The sequence below is a fragment of the Culex pipiens genome, chromosome 2 (assembly GCF_016801865.2).
Source record: "Culex pipiens pallens isolate TS chromosome 2, TS_CPP_V2, whole genome shotgun sequence".
In the NCBI taxonomy this organism is placed as follows: Eukaryota; Metazoa; Arthropoda; class Insecta; order Diptera; family Culicidae; genus Culex; species Culex pipiens.
In genome coordinates, this window is record NC_068938.1 from 50,337,773 (window position 1) to 50,358,999 (window position 21,227).

The window sequence follows — 21,227 nt, forward strand, 5'->3', positions numbered from 1 at the left end:
ATAAAATTAAAATGAACTCCTCTTAATTTAAAATGCTATCCTCTCCTCATTTTTAAGATGTTCAGGTTTACTCAAAAATCATTTGAATTTCAGTGATTTTTTTATGCACGGTAGCAATCGTCAAATCTAATATATTTGAAAACGAATGATTGCAAATCAACTGCCAGATTGTAGAATGCATTTAAAAAAAATCTCCAAAATGTTGAAATTCTTGCTTGTAATTTCACTTTATATATTTAAAAATGCAAAAATGCATTTTTAAACAGTTTTTCATTCAAAAGTAAAAACCATGCTTTTGACTTTCAAAAATATTTGCAATGGCTTAATAAATTAGATTAAAAATGTTCATATGAAGATTGACACAACTCAAAAGCTCGTAAAAAATTTATTCAAACTAACAATTTTCATATATTTTAACATAAATAATCATAAAATTTTTCATTCATTATTACAGTTATGCTTTTGTAAAAAATATGTTAAAAATAATACTTGTTTTAATCAAGTTTACGTCTTTTTTTAGTCTGTGGCTACAATTTTCAAAATTTGTAAATAACCTGACAGTACTCTACTTGATGTGAAATGCAAAGTTCAATGTATTTTGAACAGTTTTCAATCGATTGTACAATTTTTTTCTATGAAAATTTAATTTTTGGAATAGCAATCAATATTTTCAGATTCATAAATGATAAAAAAAATTACATTGGGCTTATTTACACATCTTTAATGAATTGATTATCATATTTTCCATTACCTAATTTTTTTTATGTGACTATTCAAGAAACATCAATGTACCTATGACCCAATAAACAGTGAAACATTATAATAATCAGTAACTGATAGTTTTATATTAAATCTAAAAGTTGAAAATATTTTGTTGCCTAATTTGTATTTTAAGTTTGTTTGCAGTAATTGTTTTTAAGATTCCAATCATGCCAATAAAAATTTAATTGAAGATTTTGTGAATCCTCAATTAATTTTTGTTCCAAAAAAAATCGTCAACAAATAAATGTTCACAAAAAAAGATTAAAGCTTGGATAACGATTTTTGAGACTACAGATGGAACAAAAAAAATACAAAAAATTTTTGGTAAGAAATACTTTGATGAAGTCATAGATATTTTGTAAAATTGGCAGTGGCTTTTTTTTGTTATGGCGTTTTGTGATAGGAGGTTAGTTAATGTCTTATTGAAAATTGAGGTTTTTTTTAACGGCTGACTGTTTAAAATTTGTTTGAACATTTTTAGAGGAATACAACGAAGTTTTTTTTTAATCAACCATTAATCTGGAATTTCACAACCATCAATTTGGAATTTCACACACCATCAATTTGGAATTTCATCAAAAGTAAATTCAATAAAAAAAAAATTCCGAGCTTCTGAAAAATCGCCGAAAATCAATTTTCCAACCAATTTTAATTGTTTGAAAAAGCATTGGAAAGAAGAACTCTTAAAATTGAAGTAAATTTCAGGGTTGGAAGTGTGACATGTTTTATGTGACTTTACCAATGTTTTTAAAAATGTAAATTTTTCTGGGGTCAATTTTGGCTGTTTTTTTACTAATATTTTTTTATCATATGTAAAAATAAGTATGTAGTATTTTTTTGTATTGTCCTAGACTGTGCCTCTAAGCATTGTTAAACAATTTAAATGATAATGGTTTCTTTCTAGTGTAAGAAATGTGAAAAACCTGCAAACAAAATGAAAATGAGGCAAAACATGAAAAAAAAAAACTAAATAGACAAATGGTAATAATAGGAGGTGGTAGTATAAGCCACATACAATCAAAAACAAACATAAACTACACAAGATAAATGCAAATATAAATACTAAAAATGATATAAGAAAAACATTAAACAAGAAAAGTTAAGTTTTTCGTAGAACAAAAGTTGTCCAAAATGCAACTTAAAATGGGCAATAGAGGGTTGGTGGAGTAGCTCTAATAGAATCTTAGTGCACTTTAAAGTTTGATTTTGAAGACATGTTTTTATGTTTACATAACTTCAAATCTTCACCAGCAACCCTACCAACTCAACCGTCCCACACACAAACCCTTCGGTACTGACTCGTTAAGGGGACAGTTTCGATAGATTATGCTACCAGAAGGGAGGTCTTCTGGCATCGCATCACTAAACGGAGAACTGTGTCCGCTGACGCCAGCACCACCGCCCGACGGATGGACGACGGACGTGTCCAACTTTGACAGACGGTGTGACATACATTTTAATTAATTTTTCAAGCTAGTTGTGCTCCACTTTGGCCGCGGCAAAAGATGACGACGGTTTTCTCGTGTTATTTTCCTCTCGTTGGGGGTAAATACTGGGCGAGTGGTCTTTTTTCTGCTCCATTAGGGGCGATGATGCAGTGTGAACTGTGCGAGGAGTGGCGGGAAAATGGTTTCAGGAATTTTCCGCTTTTAATTTTCGGCCCGTTGTTGGCTGAGAAGATGGATGAGGTTGGCTGAATTATTGCGCAAGGGTTCTGACGATGATGAAAAATTGCGGGAGCAAGTGTGAATACAAAGTTGAAATTAAAGTTTCACTAAAATTGTTGAAAGGATCTGATGATTAATACTATAGTTAAAAAAGTATCAACAGGTAACAAAAACCAATTCGACTAGTTATTAGATTTTTTCTACTTACCTAAAACCGGTACAGTGTAATTTCCCAAACCCCACAAACCACAATTTGTAATCACGTCACATTGTGCTAAACATATTACCGACCATCGATCAAGCGCGCAAGTAAGCGCGCGCGAGCGCGTAGCGAATTCCACCGCAATCTAAAAGACCGCGGCTCAAGTCTCGTGATTAGCGAGAGTGGCCGCAAAAAAAAATCCCCGCACCAAACCCCATTACCTTGCGGCGCGGCATCGGCCGTTTTCAATAGATAACTCATTATCTGCGCCAAATAACCACTTCGGCTCACTATCTCATTAGCCTTATACGCGATACCCGGTCGTTGCCTAATTTTTTCTTCTTCTTCTTCTTTTCGGCCCGTCTGGCTTTGTGGCCGGTAAAGGTCAACCGAGATTGGCCAACCAGACGGAGCCCGGCCAGGCGCGGACATATGCCGTACGAGATGACGATGCTAATATGTGATGATCGGATTAAGTCCATAAATTTGAGGCTTTTACGCTTCATCGCACCCCCAGGTTTTTGTTAATTTGGGACGGTGCGCGGTCAGGCCAGACACGGTGACCTGTTGTGGTCAGCACCAGGCGGCACCCATGGTGGTACGGTGATGGCCACGGGGAAATACGTCAAGGAGCGACACTGAACTTATCAGAGGATGCTTGGGAGAAGTTGGTGATCTTCATCACTGCTTAAATCCAGCGGTACTCTGATTTTGGCTACCATTTCTTCCTGATCTAAACTGAATTTCAAAGATTTACCATTTGAAGGTCTTCAAATTCCTTGGAATTTAGATTTGTAGATCAACTTGATCTACGATAACCTGTAATTCCTAGTAGAAATTGATCATTTACTAGAATGTTCTGGGACATCCAACGACTTCCTGGAGTGAAGACCCGGAAGTCAACCAGCTCAACAGAGATCATTTTTAACGCACTGACATGTTGGCAAATTTCAGTTTGTAGCAGTTCGATCAAGTTCAAAAAGTTAAGATATGTATGAAACTCGTAATCTTGGAATCTCCAATTTAGATCGTAACCGCAAAAATCACCTTATCGACCACAAATTAAAAATCATTATCTGGTCACGCGTCGCTTACACTCCCACTTTCTGCCCCGATTCGTTGGCCGGCAAACGTGTGGCACATGTTGACCGGCTTGCCGCCAATTTGTTGTCCCCCGTTTATGGCATGTATGTATTATTTCAACTGCAATTATCACATTTTTTATTGCGGCCAGATGATTAGACGCCAGACGCGGCTTTTGCGCGAATTATCATCAGAGTCCGTCAGTCGGCACGGCATGAAACGTGGACTTGTTTGTGGACGGCTGAGTCGGATAAGCTGGCCGACGAGGTGTTACCTCAGTGGGGGGGGGGGACCTTTGGCCGCTCAGATATCGCAGATATTTGTTGGGATTTTTTGGGCGAGACGACTTTCGGAACGAGTTGGTTAGAATCTGGATATGAGTCAAGGGTTCAAGGTTTGTGGAATGTAGACAACAATGGGATTCGGTCTGAACTGAGATTGTCTTTAACTCTTTCCTAATTATTAACAGTGACATGACAACACTAAAACCAAAATATGCACACTACCACCCATCGTCTGGACCACCGACGCAGGTTGTTACGTAGGTGATGATGTTCTCCGGCCATCCGGACGGCATGCAACAAAGAGTGCACCTCCTTCTGCTCTGCACCGTGTGGCGTTGACATTGCACTCGAACGTCGTAAAAATATCATCCACTTTCAACACATTTGTTAACGTGTTACACTTTCCATCTCAACTCGACTCGACGCCCTACCCAGCCCAACTTCACACCGCTTCGAGTTGTTGCACGCGAGAGGATGTCAACTCAATCACGACTGAACACGGAGGGAATATCGGAGTTCGGTTTTTCTAGTATCGAGACCCAGATTTTTTTTTTTTGAAAAGGTCCAATAAACCAAATTTTTAGTTTTTGCTTTTTGGGTGTTTTTGAAACCGCATTGAATCAGTGGTATTAAAAAACACCCAAAAAGCAAAAAAAAAAAATCTCCAGAAATCATTTCGTGCTTTCCATTTCATTAGGACAAAAAAACTTTTGTAAACAAGAGTGTATCCCTCTAACACCTTATGCAAACTGTCATTTGAGTGAAAGGGATACACTATTGTTTACAAAAGTTTTGTGCCCTTTTGAAATGTTAGGCTCCATTTAAGGTCGTCTCACTTGCTTAGGGCGTATCCCGGACTCGGTTACTAATTCCCATGGATTAAATTGTCATTGTTCACTAAAGGAGCTATTACACTACAGCAAACAAACAAACAAACTCGCACTTTTTGACAGTTTGCCAGTTTGCCAGTTTGCCTGGTTTGTTTGTTTGTTTGCTGATTTGTTTGTACAAACGTCAGTCTGCATACATTTTGCCTTGTTTGCGAGTTTGCCGCAAACAAGTTTGCGAGTTTGGCAAACTGTCAAACACGAAAAAGTGTGAATTTGTTTGTTTGTTTTCGGTTATGTAATGGCTCCTTAACTATTTTTTTAGCCCAACAAAAATTAGATGCGATGAAAAAAAATCGTTTAAAACTCTAAAAAAATCGATAATTGTTACAAAGCAAAAAAAAAAATTACTAATTCTATCGATACCGATTTTACCAAATTTTGCTGAGATATTCAATAAAAACCGAAAAAACTCCGTGCATTGTTGCCATTTTTCATATGAAAAAAGTTTCAATCTTGTCGTGATATATTAACACACCCTGAAAATTGCTGTAAGTGCGACAACTGGGATTTCAGGTCAGAACACGTTTGACACACGTGGAAGCCCGACTACCGTAAACATTTGTAATTAGAATATGGGACTCAGGCAACCAAATTTAACAAAACTTCGGGAAAATGCACAGAATGGTCAACCAAACAAAACGTGTTTGTTATTGTTTACATTGCGTGCTCTATTTTTTGTTTTATCAATGTCAAAAAGCGACGTGCGACAAAATAGCACTACAGCATCGATTTGGGTTCGTCTCACTTGCTTAGGGCGAATTCCAGATTTAATCACACATTACCTTGAAATTGCATTGTTCACTGTTAATTTTTCCCGAAAGAAAGTTAGATGTGGTGAAGAAAAACGCTCCAAAATCTCGAAAAAACATTAACGATTAAAAGATATGTTTGAGAATCTTTCTGTTATTCCCATGCGAGATGAGATTCTTGCTCTCTTTTGAATTTCTCTCTTTAGTGAGTGCAGTGAAAGCATTTGATGGAAAACTTTCATCGCTTTTGATTTTTGAAATTTGAAAAGCCAATTTCTAGTTCTTGAAACACAATTTCCCACCGTGCACCCCGTTGACGCGTTCGTCGAAAACGAGCGGATTTCAATTTCACACTTGGTCTGCGTTCGCTTGCAGCAATGTTGCTGCTGTCCCCCGAGGTTTTTCGGGATGGACATCGCCGTGCCCTACATCTGCCAAATCCGTTACCAACGACGACGAGATGACAACGTTGCCGCATGGAGACAAATCTTTCGTAACGACGTTGGCTTTGAAGGTTTGCTTTGTTTTCAAAAGTCAACTCTTCTACCGCGCCGAAAACGGTTGCACGAAAAGTTGTCAAACCATGTGACGGTGATGGCGACCTAACGATGTTAGTTGTTCGAAATATTTTGGTTCTTTTACCGAACACAGTGAAAAATTGTGTAAATTTGGAAGCTGTAATTTTTGAAGGTTGAATATTGCCTCTTGTATGATATAATTTTACCTCGATTTTGACTCAAAAAGTGACATTACATCAGAAAAGTTGTAAAATTACACATTTTTCTGACATAAATTATGTACCCCTTCCCAGATGTAATGGTGCATGATTTTTTTACTGTGAAATACAATGTTTACTGCAGAGTAAAAAAATCAGGGTAATACTACATCTTTTATGTCAGAATAAATGTGTAATTTTACCTCTGAAAATGTGTAATTTCACCACCTTAATATTCAACCTTCAAAAATTACAGCTTCCAAATTTACACAATTTTAACTGCGTGGATTGCGATACACAGCAAATTTTTTTTATAAATTTGGAAGGTGTAATTTTTGAAGGTTGAATATTACCTCTTTTATGATGTAATTTTACCTCAATTTGGACTGAAAAAGTTACGTTACCAACGAAAAGTGGTACAATTACCCATTTTCAGAGGTAAAATTACACATTTTTTCTGACATAAAAAATGTACTCCTTCCAAGATGTAATATTAACATGATTTTTTTTCTGTTTAGTTCTACAAGCAATCTAATGAACCATGTGTACTGTACTGAAAGTTCCGACGATGTCGGAGCTTTCAACCAGAACACTTTTTTTGCAAATTTGTTTAAGGACTTAAACAAACATTATTATTTCCAATAGGGACTTATGGGACTACAGTCCAGATCGAATGGAACAAATTTGGACAAAATCTGTGCAGTGGTAAAATGACAGATTCTCATCCAATCGGGTTCTGTTCGAATCTTAGAATAATCTTCCGAAGAAGACTTATTGCATATGAGAGCTTTTGTCAAAGTTGTCGGAAGAAATCAAGTAAGTTGTACTGACCATTTATTGTTCCATTGTTCAGCATTAGGTCCGTTACGAAGAACATAAATCAAGTTACTTCCAAGAACCGGTTAAGTCAAGTCAAGTTTCCAAATAAAAGAAGAATAAATCAATCCCCCTAATTAGTGTCCAACTTGCACGAACTTTCATTGTCCAAATTCGCTTCCAGAACTACTCTACCAACTTAGCCGACTAATCACGCCTAGCTACCGGCTTTCGGTCATACACGACAAAGCGTTCCGGGTTCGTACTATAGTTGAAACCCCTAATTTCAACAGCTATAAATCGTTTGGCCACCTCAAAGTGTTTTTTGCTACTCTTTGTCATTCTAGCGCAGCGGCGGCGACCACACTTTATTGATTGATTGATTTCTGGAACCGTGGTCGGCACACTTTGGTGCCGATTTTCGATTACCCACCTCAAAGGTGTGAAGTGTGTGGCATTAATGGGGCGAGAAACGCGCCGCCGCCACCACCGAAAAAAGCAAAGTGCCACTCCGGTTCGTGATTTGCGGTTCGCGCTTTTTGATGCGATTTTTTTAGTCGGTACGCTCAACTTAGTCGCGGGGTAACGGAGCGCAGAAACAGCAAAAAAAAAACAATTACAGACCGAACCGCGAATGTGACTGGAATGCAATGCCGCGCAGCACGATTGTTCCGGGGCCCGAGGTTGCGTGGGGCCGTGCCATTTGGGCCCGGACTGGTCATTTTCGAAAATGACTCCTCGTGACCGCAAGGGGCCCGAGGGCATGGACGGGGGTTTTTATGGTTCCGTTGAAACGGGCATACCAATTAGTTTCGCGCGGTTTAGGGATATGTGCGTTTTTGGGCGGTTTGGAAGTGAATATTGATTATTGGAAAAATCAATCGGTTTGAATTTGAAATTTGTCGATTGGGCATCACCTACCAACGTGAACTAAATGGGTAACGCCGGGTACACAGAAAAAAAATTCATGGTAATATTACATCTGGAAAGGGGTACACAGAAAAAAAATTCATGGTAATATTACATCTGGAAAGGGGTACATCTTTTATGTCAGAAAAAATGTGTAATTTTACCTCTGAAAATGTGTAATTTTACCACTATTCTGGTGTAATGTCGCATTTTCAGTCTAAATTGAGGTAAAATTACATCATAAAAGAGGTAATATTCAACCTTCTAAAATTACACCTTCCAAATTTACACTTTTTTTGCTGTGTACATCTTTTATGTCAGAAAAAATGTGTAATTTTACCTCGGAAAATGTGTAAATTTACCACTATTCTGGTGTAATGTCGCTTTTTCAGTCTAAATTGAGGTAAAATTACATCATAAAACGTTACTCAATCCACCTTCAGGTGGTTGGTGCCTTCCTCGCATTCAAAGAGTGAATACACTAAAAGGCTCAAAAAAGTGTATAAATAACACTTATTTTTTATCAAAATATCTGAGATCCGGCCTAAAAAAAAGTGTGTTAAAAACACTAAATTACATATAACTTTTGATAGGATAGTCAGATCTTCAATCTTTTGGGCTCGTTGGAAAGGTCTTTTGATTACCTATCCAACGACGGGTCGCATGGTAGATCCGGAAAACTTTTTCATCAACATATTTGAGATCCAGCCTCAAAAAAGTGTATAAATAGCACTTACGTGCTCATAACTTTTGATGGGGTTTTCAGATCTTCAATCTTTTGAATGCGTTGGAAAGATCTTTCAAATACCTTTCTAACAATATATAGCATGACGGAGTTTCTTACAAAAACCACCCTTTTTACAATCTTTCGAAGTTTAGCTGAAATCGTTTATTTAGCATAACTTTTGAATTACTTTTCTAAACTTCATAATATTAGCTAGGGTCTTGTGGGACCCTAAAACGGATCGAATGAGACCAATACGGTCCAAATCGGTTCAGCCAGTCCGGAGATAACCGTGTGCATATTTTTCGGTGCACGGACTCACATCCAGACACACGCACAGACATTTGTTCAGAATTTGAGTCGATAGGTTCGATTTGTTCAGAATTTGAGTCGATAGGTATACGTGAAGGTGGGTCTACGAGGTCGAATAAAGAAGTTCATTTTTCGAGTGATTTTATAGCCTTTCCTCATTGAGGTGAGGAAGGCAAAAAAGGTAATATTCAACCTTCCAAAATTACACCTTCCAATATTACATAATGTTTTACTGTGTAGTACATCCAAACTGGAGCAACCAAATCTTCTGACAACTTTTGCAGCAGTTCTGACAACGGATGTCAGAGAACGACGCTGAATGTGGGATTAAAACCAGAGCTCTTGGCATAAGAGTCGATCTCTTTACCTCTGAACTACAAATGGAATTGAAGGAACCAAATGGATATTCTTACAAGCGGTTTTCATCATTGAATGTCAGAACAACTTACATTCGATGTAAGGAAATGTCAGTCCTTGTCCTTTTTTCATTAAATTACATAATAAACTCTTCAACCTTTTGTGAAACGTCGTTACATAATTGAAACAAACATCTTAAAAACTCTAAAGTCGTTAAAGCAGAGTAAGATGTCGTGCCAAAGTCGGAACTTCAAACGAATCCCACTTTTTGTGTGACAAGCAGCGTGATTTCAAAACATACACTCTCTCAACAAACACGTGTTATGTTGTGCGCCAAACGACGCCCAGATGTCCAAAAACGTGGCGTGTTCAAAAGAAATCGCCCCCAGCGCCGCCAAAAAACATCGTGCAATAACACTAACTGACAACTACTAAACTGTCATTTTGCCAATTCCCACCGCACCGCAGGGACCAGATCGCGGTGAAGCCGTAATTAATTAGAACTAACGCAAAGTGCTGTTTTGTCACTTCGCGGGGATCGCGCGTTTGAAGTCCGCGCCGCCACCGCCGCCGAGGGGGACGACACACTAAATTCAAAGTAAATATTTCCCAACCACCTTGCGCGTCACCGCGGAATTCCCCCTCTTCGTCTAATTTCGGAACAGCATCCGCGGCGGCGGGAAAAACAAACTCAAACAGCGTTTTTGGCGCGAAAAGCAAACCCGCGCGCGAAGATTATATTGGAATCGCTTTGAACTTGGCGCGCGATATCCTTTTGAAACTCGCTTTCATCTCTCTGGATCTTTGGATTGTTGTTGCGGCCAAGATCTCTCAGCTTTCAAAGCGAGCGGGGAATTTCGGAGTTTTTTGGCAAAGTCACGCTGCAGCTGTGGCGGTGGATTCTCGTAAACACAAAGTGCGAAACCGGGGCGTCAAATGGCGGGGAGGGCGGCCGTCGTGGCCCACAAGATCAAAGTGTCCGGATTCCCGAGACTCGCTCGTTTGAAGTGTGCTGGTAGGGAATCCGCACGCCGTTCTCGGTCGATGATATGCTTGCAATTTGTAGAGATGTAAGAAACGGAACTGGGAGCTTCCGTCGTTAGGGGGAAATGTGTCATCGGTTGTATCGATTAGGAGATGTTGGTCAGCTTTTGGAGTGACCTAAAACACGAGAACAGCATGAACTAAGTGTAGAGAGCTCTCAATCTGCTAAACGGACTGAGAGGTTGCACCCTTGATTGAGAGCAAAACTCTTCATCTGACATTAGCATAGTTCGACGGAAAGCCGCTCGACTTGCTGGTGGCGCTACTCTTTTTAATCAGCATCGCTTCACTTTCATCACAAACATATTTTTGATAAAATAATGTTTTTTAGTCATTTTGATTTAAACAGACACTCGTATTGGTCACTTTCCTCTAAGAAATCACAGTTGTAAGTTGTTTCCAGCTTCTTTCCGCTTTTGCTCTATAAATCAAAGAGGGTACGAACAAACAGAGAGGATTTAAGCGGATCAAAGACATCACTATAGAGACATGCCACCCCTTTTCCCGGTGATTCGGATATTGGATTGTTTCGTGAGAAAGAAGTTCACGGAACTTGGTTTTGTGATGAAAGGAAGAAATAATAGAGTTGAAAATTGCTTTTCCGAGACGGTCGACCTGGTTTTCGGTGTCTTTTAATCTAATCTAATCTAATCGAACACAAGCGCAGCCAGTCCAAAGAAAGCATCTTGGAAATACATATGGTTATATTACGCCTCAAGTTATTTCTTGTCAATATTAATACTTGTAGTACAATCGAGCACTCCGAGCTGTATCACACACATAAAAGCGGCCAGGCCTACTGCGTTGAATTAACCGCAGAGAGGATTCTGTAAACGAATCACATTTAACAATATCTACAGGGGAGGAAGAAAACGTGGACATACCGTTCGAAACGCTCCGAACGACCTGGTTTTAGTTGTCCTAATTTTTTTTGAGAGATTCTTTCTCTGAAATTTTACATGAACGATAAATACATTCAAGAAATGATCCCAGCGATCGTGTCAACTTACTGTTTCTCTTGTGCCCCTTCTTGTACCGCAAAATTCCAGCGAAATCCTCCGCGAACCCGCGTTAATCTCTCCTATCATTTCAAATTTGTTCGAAACATCCGAGAAATGCCGGAAATTTCTGCGTCCCAAAACCCCGCACAGTAAACCGTCTCACGTGGCCCCGGCGATTCGCGGCAAAAAAAGTTGAAGTTGAAATAATTTGCATTTCACACGACTACCGGCTTTTCGCTCGGCAAGGTAGACTTGGCTGAGCAGGAGAGAAAAAAAAGCAACGAAAAAGAACCCAAACACGATCGCGATCATTTCGCGCTTCTGTTTTGATTTCTACACCGCGAACTCGCGTGTTTTCCAAAAGCTGCCTCCTGCTTTACCCCACACCGGGCTTCACCGGGGTAACATACAAATCACATTAAAAGTCCCAGCGGCCGCTCTTCCACTCAGTGGTGTTGTTCCAGCCGGTGTATAGCTGTACCTTGCTACCGGAGGTTAAGCTCGCTTTATGGCGATCTCTCTGGGTAGACATTTCTAGGGAACTCTGCAAAGATATTAAAGATATATTGTGTGTTTCTGGAGATTTCAGTTTGGGAAATAATAGGAAAACGTTGACCATTTTTGGGTTCGAAAACTGTCGTATAACTATGGGGTCTAGGAGTGGAATTTTCGTCGCGTGGGAACCAAAAACCAGCAAACCTGTAGGTTTTGGAAGAGTTTCTGAGGGGGGACACCCCGAATTCAGTAGCAGTAGCAGTTTAGTTCTGTTGATATGGTCCAGCTTGTGACGAAGCCAGAAGGTAAACGATCACCAGTTGTGTTGGTCCGAGTCGGGGATTGAACTCCTGAACTACCGCTTACGAGGCAGAAGTGTTAGCACTAAGCTACATGACTCAGACCAATTCAATGATCGCTGGCCGGCAGTGAAATTATTGGAAAGTATAGTTTACATCTTATCTCTGTTTCGGGGGAATTCTGGCGGCCAATCTTGGTAAATGGGCACTGTCCGGCCCAGTCTGAACATAGAACAAGAATCAGACAGATCCTCAACCTATCAAGAACAAGCACTTCGAAAGTTCAAAAAATGACAAATTTCATTATTTTGATTTGGATTGATCTCACCCTCCATTTCCACGCTGAAGGGTTCGATGGAGGATTTTGAATTGGCGCAAGATCACTCGCATAAATCGGATATTGTGATAGCTTCTTTACAAATTACTTCTTTACAAATTTTAATCGAGTCTTTATTTTACCTTGTTCTGTAAACTGATGTTCCTCGATGGTCCCTTTACAACAACAACCAACCAGAGAGTCGATTTTATTACAGGATGGCCACTGAAGTCGGGAATTCTCAAAAACCCGCGAAAAATCGGGAAAATGTCTGGAATGTGTTTTTTTGTCAAATAGTCAGGAAAAGTCGAGAATCCCAAGCATTCATGTTTCAAAATTGTCTTCTAACTCTTGAACAATTTTATAATTCTTTGTGCAATTTTCAAATTAATTTCACTTCTTTAGCAACATACTTTAAATTTATTTATTTTTTCACTATTTTTAATTGTATTTGAGTATCTTAGTAAGACATTAAAATCCTTATAAATATTGGATGATCCCGAACAGACGGTAATAACTAAATTCATGCCATTTCAATAACAATTACTGTTAAAATAACAAAAAGTGTTATGGATTCTTCTTGAAAAATCAATTTTTGTATAAAAGGTGAATAACAGTTTATGTTATCATAACAAAATTTGTTATTGGTCTGATATTGTTTGAAAGCCAAAACAACTTAGGAATAACATTTTTTGTTATGGAAGAATACCTCCAACTGTTTTTGGGATGATCGGATTAGTTGCTAAAATAACAAAAAATAATAACAAATTTGTTCGAAGAATAAGAATTTTTTTATTAGTCTGTTATTACAATAACCATCCAACAACAAAAAAAATCATAACGACGAATAAAAAAATTTGTTATTAATAACATAAAATGTTATTGGCCTAGTATTTTGATATATCAAAAAATGTTATTCCTAAGTTATTTCCGTCTGCTTGGGATTATGATCGCACAGATTTTGATAAAAAAATATGATTCAAGAGATTTTTATTTATTTTTGACAAAGTTTTTAAAACAAAAGTTAACATCTAACTTTTAACAACATCAAAGGAAATGAAAACCCATTATGAATAGACCTCAAATTCTCAATTTCATTTTGTCAAATTGCTTAAATATTCGAAAAACAAAATGATTTAGACTTGAATTTGGCAATAATTTTATTTTGTGGTATTTTTTAAATGTTTGGCTAAATTCATTACTTCAATTCAAATCATTTTTCCAAATCTTTGAATCCCTTAAACTGTTTTGTGAGCATGAGTAAATTACTATAAATGTAGAGGTTTTTTTTTAAAGGTCCTATAAACATATGAAACACAATAGCGTATAGGACCTATTAAAAAAACTCTAGAAATAAAGCTTGATTTTCAGTTATTGAAAAACTGAAATGTAAATGAAATCCGTTTTGAAAACATAAAAAAATGAAACTTAAAAAAAAATCAAGGAATTTTGATTTACAAACTAAATAAAATAATAAATAATTCAATGATTCTCATGAAATAAGGGGTAAAACAAAAAGTCTTTCTGAATTCCGAATTACCAGCAAAGAGAATAAATTACTAATTTAGTTATCTGTAACTTGTTGCAATCCCCTTCTCCATTTCCAGTTAAAACAAACTACTTATCGAAATCTTATTTATTATTTCTACAAAACTGATTGATTATATCTTGACATTTTCCCTCTGAATCAAAATAAAAGTTACTACCGTTTTTAAAGTTTAAAAAAAAATGTATTGTAAAGTTTTTGTTTTTACAAAAAAAATCAATGGTTTGATTTTTCTAGTGTAATTAGAAATTTTGTCTGACGGTTGATATTGACTGTAGTATTAAAAGTTTTTTGTTTGAAACATTTTTTTGGATAAGAAATTATCATTTGTGGATAAGTCGGCAATAAGTTGGGAATTTGAAAATTGGCTTTGAGTGGTCACCCTAGATAATGATAAATACAGTACTTGTTCGGTAACTGGGCTGAGAACTTAGCGCAGTTACCGAATGCTGCTCGCTAACTGGGCTGAACGAAAAATGACGAGGGGGCTACCGATGCATAACATTTTCTCTATAAAATTCAAAAATAAAGACGGCTTTAATTAGTTTCCAGAGCTCACCTTTCAATTTTCCTTTAATTTTAACTTGAAATTTCATAAAAACTTAAAAAATGATTTCTAATTTGTTGAACTTGCTTTTTGCATCCACTGGCCCCTCAATCAGTTCGGTTTTTTATGTTTTTTTTTTTACGTTTGTCTGCTTTTTAAGTGGGCTACAACCTAGTTATCGAGCGCCCCTTTGAAAAACAGCCCAGTTAAACCACGCCCAGTTACCGAACAAGTACTGTATTTATCATTATCAAATCAGACCATAATAAAATTGACTCTCTGGTTGTAAATATTAAAGGGACCATCGAGGAACATCAGTTCTGGAGCAACACGAGAAAAGAGCGAATAAGCATTTTGACAGCTGTAACTATTATGCAAATCCCGAGACAACCGGTAACTTTTTCACCAAACTCGAAGTGTCAAACAATAGCTGGCCTTCCCTTTTCACACTCCAGGTTTAGTTAAATAATTACCTGTTGTCTCGGGAATTGCAAAATAGTTACAGCTTTCCAAATGCTTATGCGCCCTTTTCAAATGTTGCTACCGAGTTTACAGAACAATGTAAAATAAAGACTCGACTGAATTTTTCTTTTTTTGATACTCAGCGGAGGGAGCACACCAAAACTCGACAAATGGACAGTATTTTTGGAGCAAATTAAATCCAAGTCATCGAGTTAAAAAGCACATCGAGCAAAGGAGAGAATCGAAGTTGGCACTTAGAAGTGGCTCGAGAACCCATCGATAGATGTATCAATATTTAGTTTTAGCGAAGATCATTAAATGAATAGTCTTTAAGTATAAGTATTTTTTAATTAAGTATGGCAAGTTTACATATTTGTTGTTAAATTTCCATCGATACCGCAAAAAAAGCAAAGTTCCAACCGCCAAAAAGGACAGTCTTTTGAAGATTTTCACGCTCATCATCCCTTCAAAGAGCGTTCGACCGCACTTGAGCCATCAGCTCTTTGATGTTTTTGAAGTGATTTCCCTCGCCGCCTCCGCCACCACCAAAAACAGCTGTGAAGACGCGATTCGATTCATCTTCAAAGAAAATGCCTCCCTGCGCAGCAGAGGAAAAAGCGACACGTTTTTCCTTTTCTTCTAAAGCCGCCACCTCTCAAATCCCAAAACCAGTTTGCCAGCAGGTCTCTCGGCGTGTGATAAATGATACTATTAAGGAACATGTAGCGAAACCGCCGCCGCCACCACGTGGCCATTATGAGAACCCCTCAAAGAGCGGCTGGGCTAGGGCGTTCATGTGTGTGGTGATCTTCGAAGAAACACGACTCAAGTCACATGTTTGTCTTCTTTGGCGGAGGGGGGTTTTGAAAAATTCCGAACAACTTAAGTGGTAAAAAACAAAAACAACTCACAGGGGATATTGTGCTTCCGAAGTGGAAGAGGGAAAATTATCACTTTTTTTTTTGTTGTGACATCACACTGTTTGTCACTCGATGCCGGCTGTTTCGGAATCAAAGAAACAGTTTAGTTTCTTTTAAGAGTTTGTCGTAACGGATTCTTCTTCGTGCGTGTGTCGTCAAAAGGCGTGCCAAAAGATCAAAGAGTTTGCGACGGCGATGGGCGGCTACAAATGATCGCTTTGTGGAGCAGTGTGAATGACTATCCTCTAAGAAATGTTGAAGAATTCGAATGCTGAGCAAGACTAGCATGGGACGCAAACCAGACTGCTGGTCTGCGAACTAAACCACAGCTTGACATCACTTGATAAATTGCACCCCATTACCGATCATAGAGGTCACGTTTCGCCTGCCAAAGAGGCAACTCCAAACAATGCCTCAACGCTCACGTCACCAGTTCCAAGTCTCTCACCACAATCAGCTGGCCCCCTGCCGGGTGCAACTCGCTCCTCTCGGTATGGCCATCGGCCGTCCCTTTTTGAAGTTCGCGCGCCAATTCACGCCACTGTTCCACCGGCCAAATGATCCGCCATTTATCAACCCCGCTTCAACGTCACTAATCAACAACTTTCCTCTCCACAGTGCTCCAGGAATGCGCCACCGACTCGGAGGAGCTTATCTACCCGGTGCGGGCGCCGTCCGCCTGTAGTGCCCCGCCGGATCTGCTGCTGACCAGCGACCGGGAGCAGATGATGAAAGTGAAGGGAGGTTCCAAGCACCACCACCACAACCACCATCACCAGCAGCAGCAGCAGACGCAATCGTCACATCATCAATCATCACAGCAGCAGCAGCAGCAGCAAAATCTTGGCCATCATCACCACAAGTCGTCCTTGGCGGGGGGCGGAGGTGGTGGTGGTGGCCCCCAACAGCACCACGCGAAGGATCAGCAGTTCCGGAAGTGTTCCGGCGGCAACGGGAAGACGGCGACGGTCAAGAGCGATCCCGACCGGGTGCGGTTGGAGGTTGGTATTTTGGTTTATTTTATTATTTTTTTACTTGGAAATTATGGGACTCCTTTAGAAGAGATCACAGTTATGGTTTCACAATATAATTTGGACGTAAATTTACTGCCTGACCATTAACTCCTTCTTATTCACTGCAAAAACGACTTTTTACGTTTTCCATTACTAAATTACTGACTTGACCAAAATGGACGAAAGTTTAATCACTTTTAGGGAAGAGAACAAAACTGTCTTCCCTTCAAAATTTTCTTTAAAGAAAATCAGAGGACAAAATCTAAATAAAATTATTATTTGACAATTTGCTTAGCCAAAATTGATGAATCGATTCCAATATTTTCCAAGAATCAAGATCAAAAAGTTCTAGCACATGGATTTTTTTTTGTAAATTTTTCTGGTTTATTACAATCTGAATTTCTAGAGTTTTTTTTTTTAAAGGACCAATAAACTATTGTCTTCCATATGTTTATAGGACCTAATCAAAAAACTCTAGATTTGTTCTATCTATTGTAAATAGCTCTAGATCAAAGGAACTCCAAAGCACTACAAATTACATTACACAAAAAGACTATTTTATGGCAAATCCAACAATCAATGGTAAATGTTTATCCTGATTATTGACTTGTTTTGATTGAGTGAAAAATGAATAGATTCAACTACAAAATCAGTAAGCTCTGCCAAAATTTTAGCAAGCTTTGCAAGTTTCAAACAAACTCAACATATAGATTTTGGTCAGGGCGAACAATAACCCCACATTTTTTCGAATTATGCAGTTTCTCCATGTAAGAATAGATAAACATTTAAAAAACTTTAGTGTCAGCATGTAACAGAAATAAATCATTTTTAAAAAGATAATGCATTTCAGATATTTAGCATTATCATGTCCCATTAATTTTGAAAGAAATTTCTCGCAATTGGAATGTGTTTTTTGTAATGTTTTTTTCAAAAGTTTGTTTTCAAATCAGCTTCTATACTTCTTTTTTTCTTTTTTTTTTGTGCATTTGAAACCAACCTATAAAAAACGACTTAGTATAAGAATTAATTTATAACTTTGAATAGTTTTATATTTCCGGAAAATTGAAAAATTTAAAGCATGAAAATAAACAGGATTTATAAAAAAAAAGAGGCAAGCATATAAATTGTTATTTTTATGAAAAGAATTTTGACCAAAAAAATACGTTTTTTTCAATCACCTACACAGCAAAAAATCCGATGGTAAAATCGCATGCACATGCATGCACATCACCTTCGTCAAAATAAACACACACTGCATGTACAATTTTTGCAAACACAAAAAAAAAAGTTGCAACCGACGAGATTCAAACCCAGCACCAACAGTAAGGACTGGCGCCTTAGCCCACTCGGCCATCAGACCGATGGAAGGCTGTAAGGATAAACGTATATTTGAGCTTGACATTTCGGTCAAGTACGTTTTCCATACTGATGGGCTACATATTTCAGGGTGTAAAATCACATAAAATTGCAAAAAATAATGCAATATTTATTTTACACCCAGGTATTTTACACGCAGCTGGATTACTACTTTTTTACTTTTTAAATTTTGAGTAATGTTTGTTATTTTTTATGACAATGATTATTTAGGTTATTTTGACCATTAGTGGACCCCCAGCATAACCGAAGCACATTTTTCACAAATTTTCAATATTTTAAGCACTTTTTCATGACCCTTCGTACAAAACAATGAAATCTGAAGTCTTTTGAACAATTTTGACTATTTGTTTCTTCAGTTATTTGTTTTTGAGCAGAAAAATAGCCATTTGAAAAAAAAACTTTTTTTGCCTGTTATGGACCCTCTTTTCCTATAGTGAACCCGGGTCCATAATCCGATTGTGGACTTGGGTCCGCTATGGGCAAATTGTTATTTTTATACCAAATTTAACCGATATTTGATGTTTTCTGATGCATGGTGTAGGTCTAATGATAGATATAATGAATAAAAGATGCATTTTGCTCACTTTTCATCATAAACAAATATGTTTTGTTAATAAATTTGGCTTTAAACAACAAAAAACCTAACAGACATTTAAACACATTTATTTCCGAAAAAGATCAGAGAAAACGTTTCAAAAACCACTGTAAACATAAAAATAATTTAAATAAGTAATTTTGATGCAAATTTTTCCATATTAATTACATAAATGGTTGACTGAAACTAAACAATACATTTGTTTACAGTTGCTGATAAAAGCACGCATTTTTATTAAAAAAAATGTTGTGTTATTGATTTATTATTAAAAAACATCATTTCAAACTGCAATTATGATGCTACAGTTAAGTACAATTAACTATAGTTTTGATTAATTATAAATTCTTACGGCTTCAGCATTTTTGGTACTTTGAACATGAAAACAGCTATATTTATAATTCATATCATAATAGAAAAAATATGCGTTTAGGTTGATAACAACAAGCATTTATTGTATGTTTTGAAAAAACTTTTGCTTGAATACACAGTTTTCTTCATTTTTGAAGGGTAAATTAACAGGGGTCCACTTTTGGAAAAGTTTGGATTTTCGTTGTCCTATATTGGACCCCTCTAATTTTTGCTCGAAAATGGCAGTTCTTCGCTTTATTTTAGTAAAGTTCCTTGAACTTACATTATTTCAACTTGCTGAAGTTTAATTATCAGTCAAAAAATGATTGGATAGTTAATTCAAACATAAAATATAAATGCTGTTTTTAGTGAAAATGCTGGTGGCCATGGCTGATTTCAGATGTCGAACTCAAAACACTTATTTTGGTAAAAAGGACAATTCAATGTCAGTCAACATTGTTTTAAATGATGTTGAACATGCCAAATAAAAGATTTGTAGACAACAACACGCTTGAAATTGTGATTTTATTGAATTTTTCGTCAAAAACCCTTCAGAGTGTCCACTATAGGATAGGGGTCCACTAATGGATAATATACCCTAATCAGTTGTAAGACATAAAAAAGGTTGATGTTACTTTTAACATATTTTGAGCAGTATTATTTAAATGATGGTGTCTGATTTTTTTTTAATTTTTTATCCTGCGTATAGATCTATTTATGTATGTTTGTTCTCTGAAAAATAGTTTATTAAAAACTCTATCAACAACTTCACTTCATGATTTTTATTTTATTTTCGTGTTTGGATGGATACATCTTTTTTATATATATATAATAGGGTGGGTACGTTTTTCAAAAAGTTCTCGGATCAAGTATTAGTATGGTTCCCCTTGTAGGGCATGCCCATAGGGACTTTCATGCCAAATATCAGCTCATTTGGTTGTAAACTAGCTGCGCGCATCAGGGTTAAAGTTTACATGGGAATTACTATGGGAAATTGGAACTTTTTGTTCAAACGCTCCTACAGGTCTGGGAAAATCACGTGCCAACTTCTGGTATGGTCAGGCCTATGGGGAATGGTCTGGAGAACACTTTTCCCGAAGAGAGCATATGGATTTGTTGTCCCTAGACCTGGCGCATCGGCAAACAATCCGATGTCTCCGGAATCAACGGTTTCCCTCAAAAAGCATCAAATTTTCCTTAGCATGCTATGAAAGCTTGATAAACACCGCGACGCCATACGTCAGGCAGCTACCACGTGGTTGAAATATTTGCAAAAAAATGACAAATTAGCTATGCAAAGATTCTGAATTCGACTAAATAATATCAGGATTGCTCGAAATGATGATTTTCTATTAAAAGAGGGTTTGCAATTAAATATTCCAGCCGTTTCTCACCCACGTGGTAGCTGCCACGTAAACTTTAACCCTGAACCATACTAAAACTTGATCCGAGAACTTTTTGAAAAACGTACCCACCCTAATATATAACTATGGATCGTTTTTATAAAAAAAAAAACGAAGTTGACTTTATAGCTGTCGGCCACCATTGCTAGTACCAACCACTAGTGTCTTCCTTTTTATCTACAAGGACTTCGCCGCCCTGGGCTCCTAAGTGTATGAAAGTATGACACGGAGCGACGGCGCCGAATACCCATATTTACACAAAGAATTTTAGAGCGCCCGCCGCGGGATTCGAACCGGCGACCTCTGGATTGTGAATCCAGTGCGCGGTCCGATTGATCCACACGGGCGGGACGCTTTTATAAACTACACTCAAACCCCGATGGTTTGACAC

General features: G+C 37.6%; 1 protein-coding gene across 1 annotated transcript in view; it reads left to right on the plus strand.

The window, feature by feature from the left end:
• Positions 1-21,227, plus strand: part of LOC120423645 (protein naked cuticle homolog) — a 78,667-nt gene that overhangs the window by 51,013 nt on the left and 6,427 nt on the right. Inside the window, exon 2 of the mRNA XM_039587518.2 lies at positions 16,719-17,101. Coding sequence (XP_039443452.1) covers positions 16,719-17,101 — 383 coding nt within the window. The remainder of the gene's footprint in view (positions 1-16,718; positions 17,102-21,227) is intronic.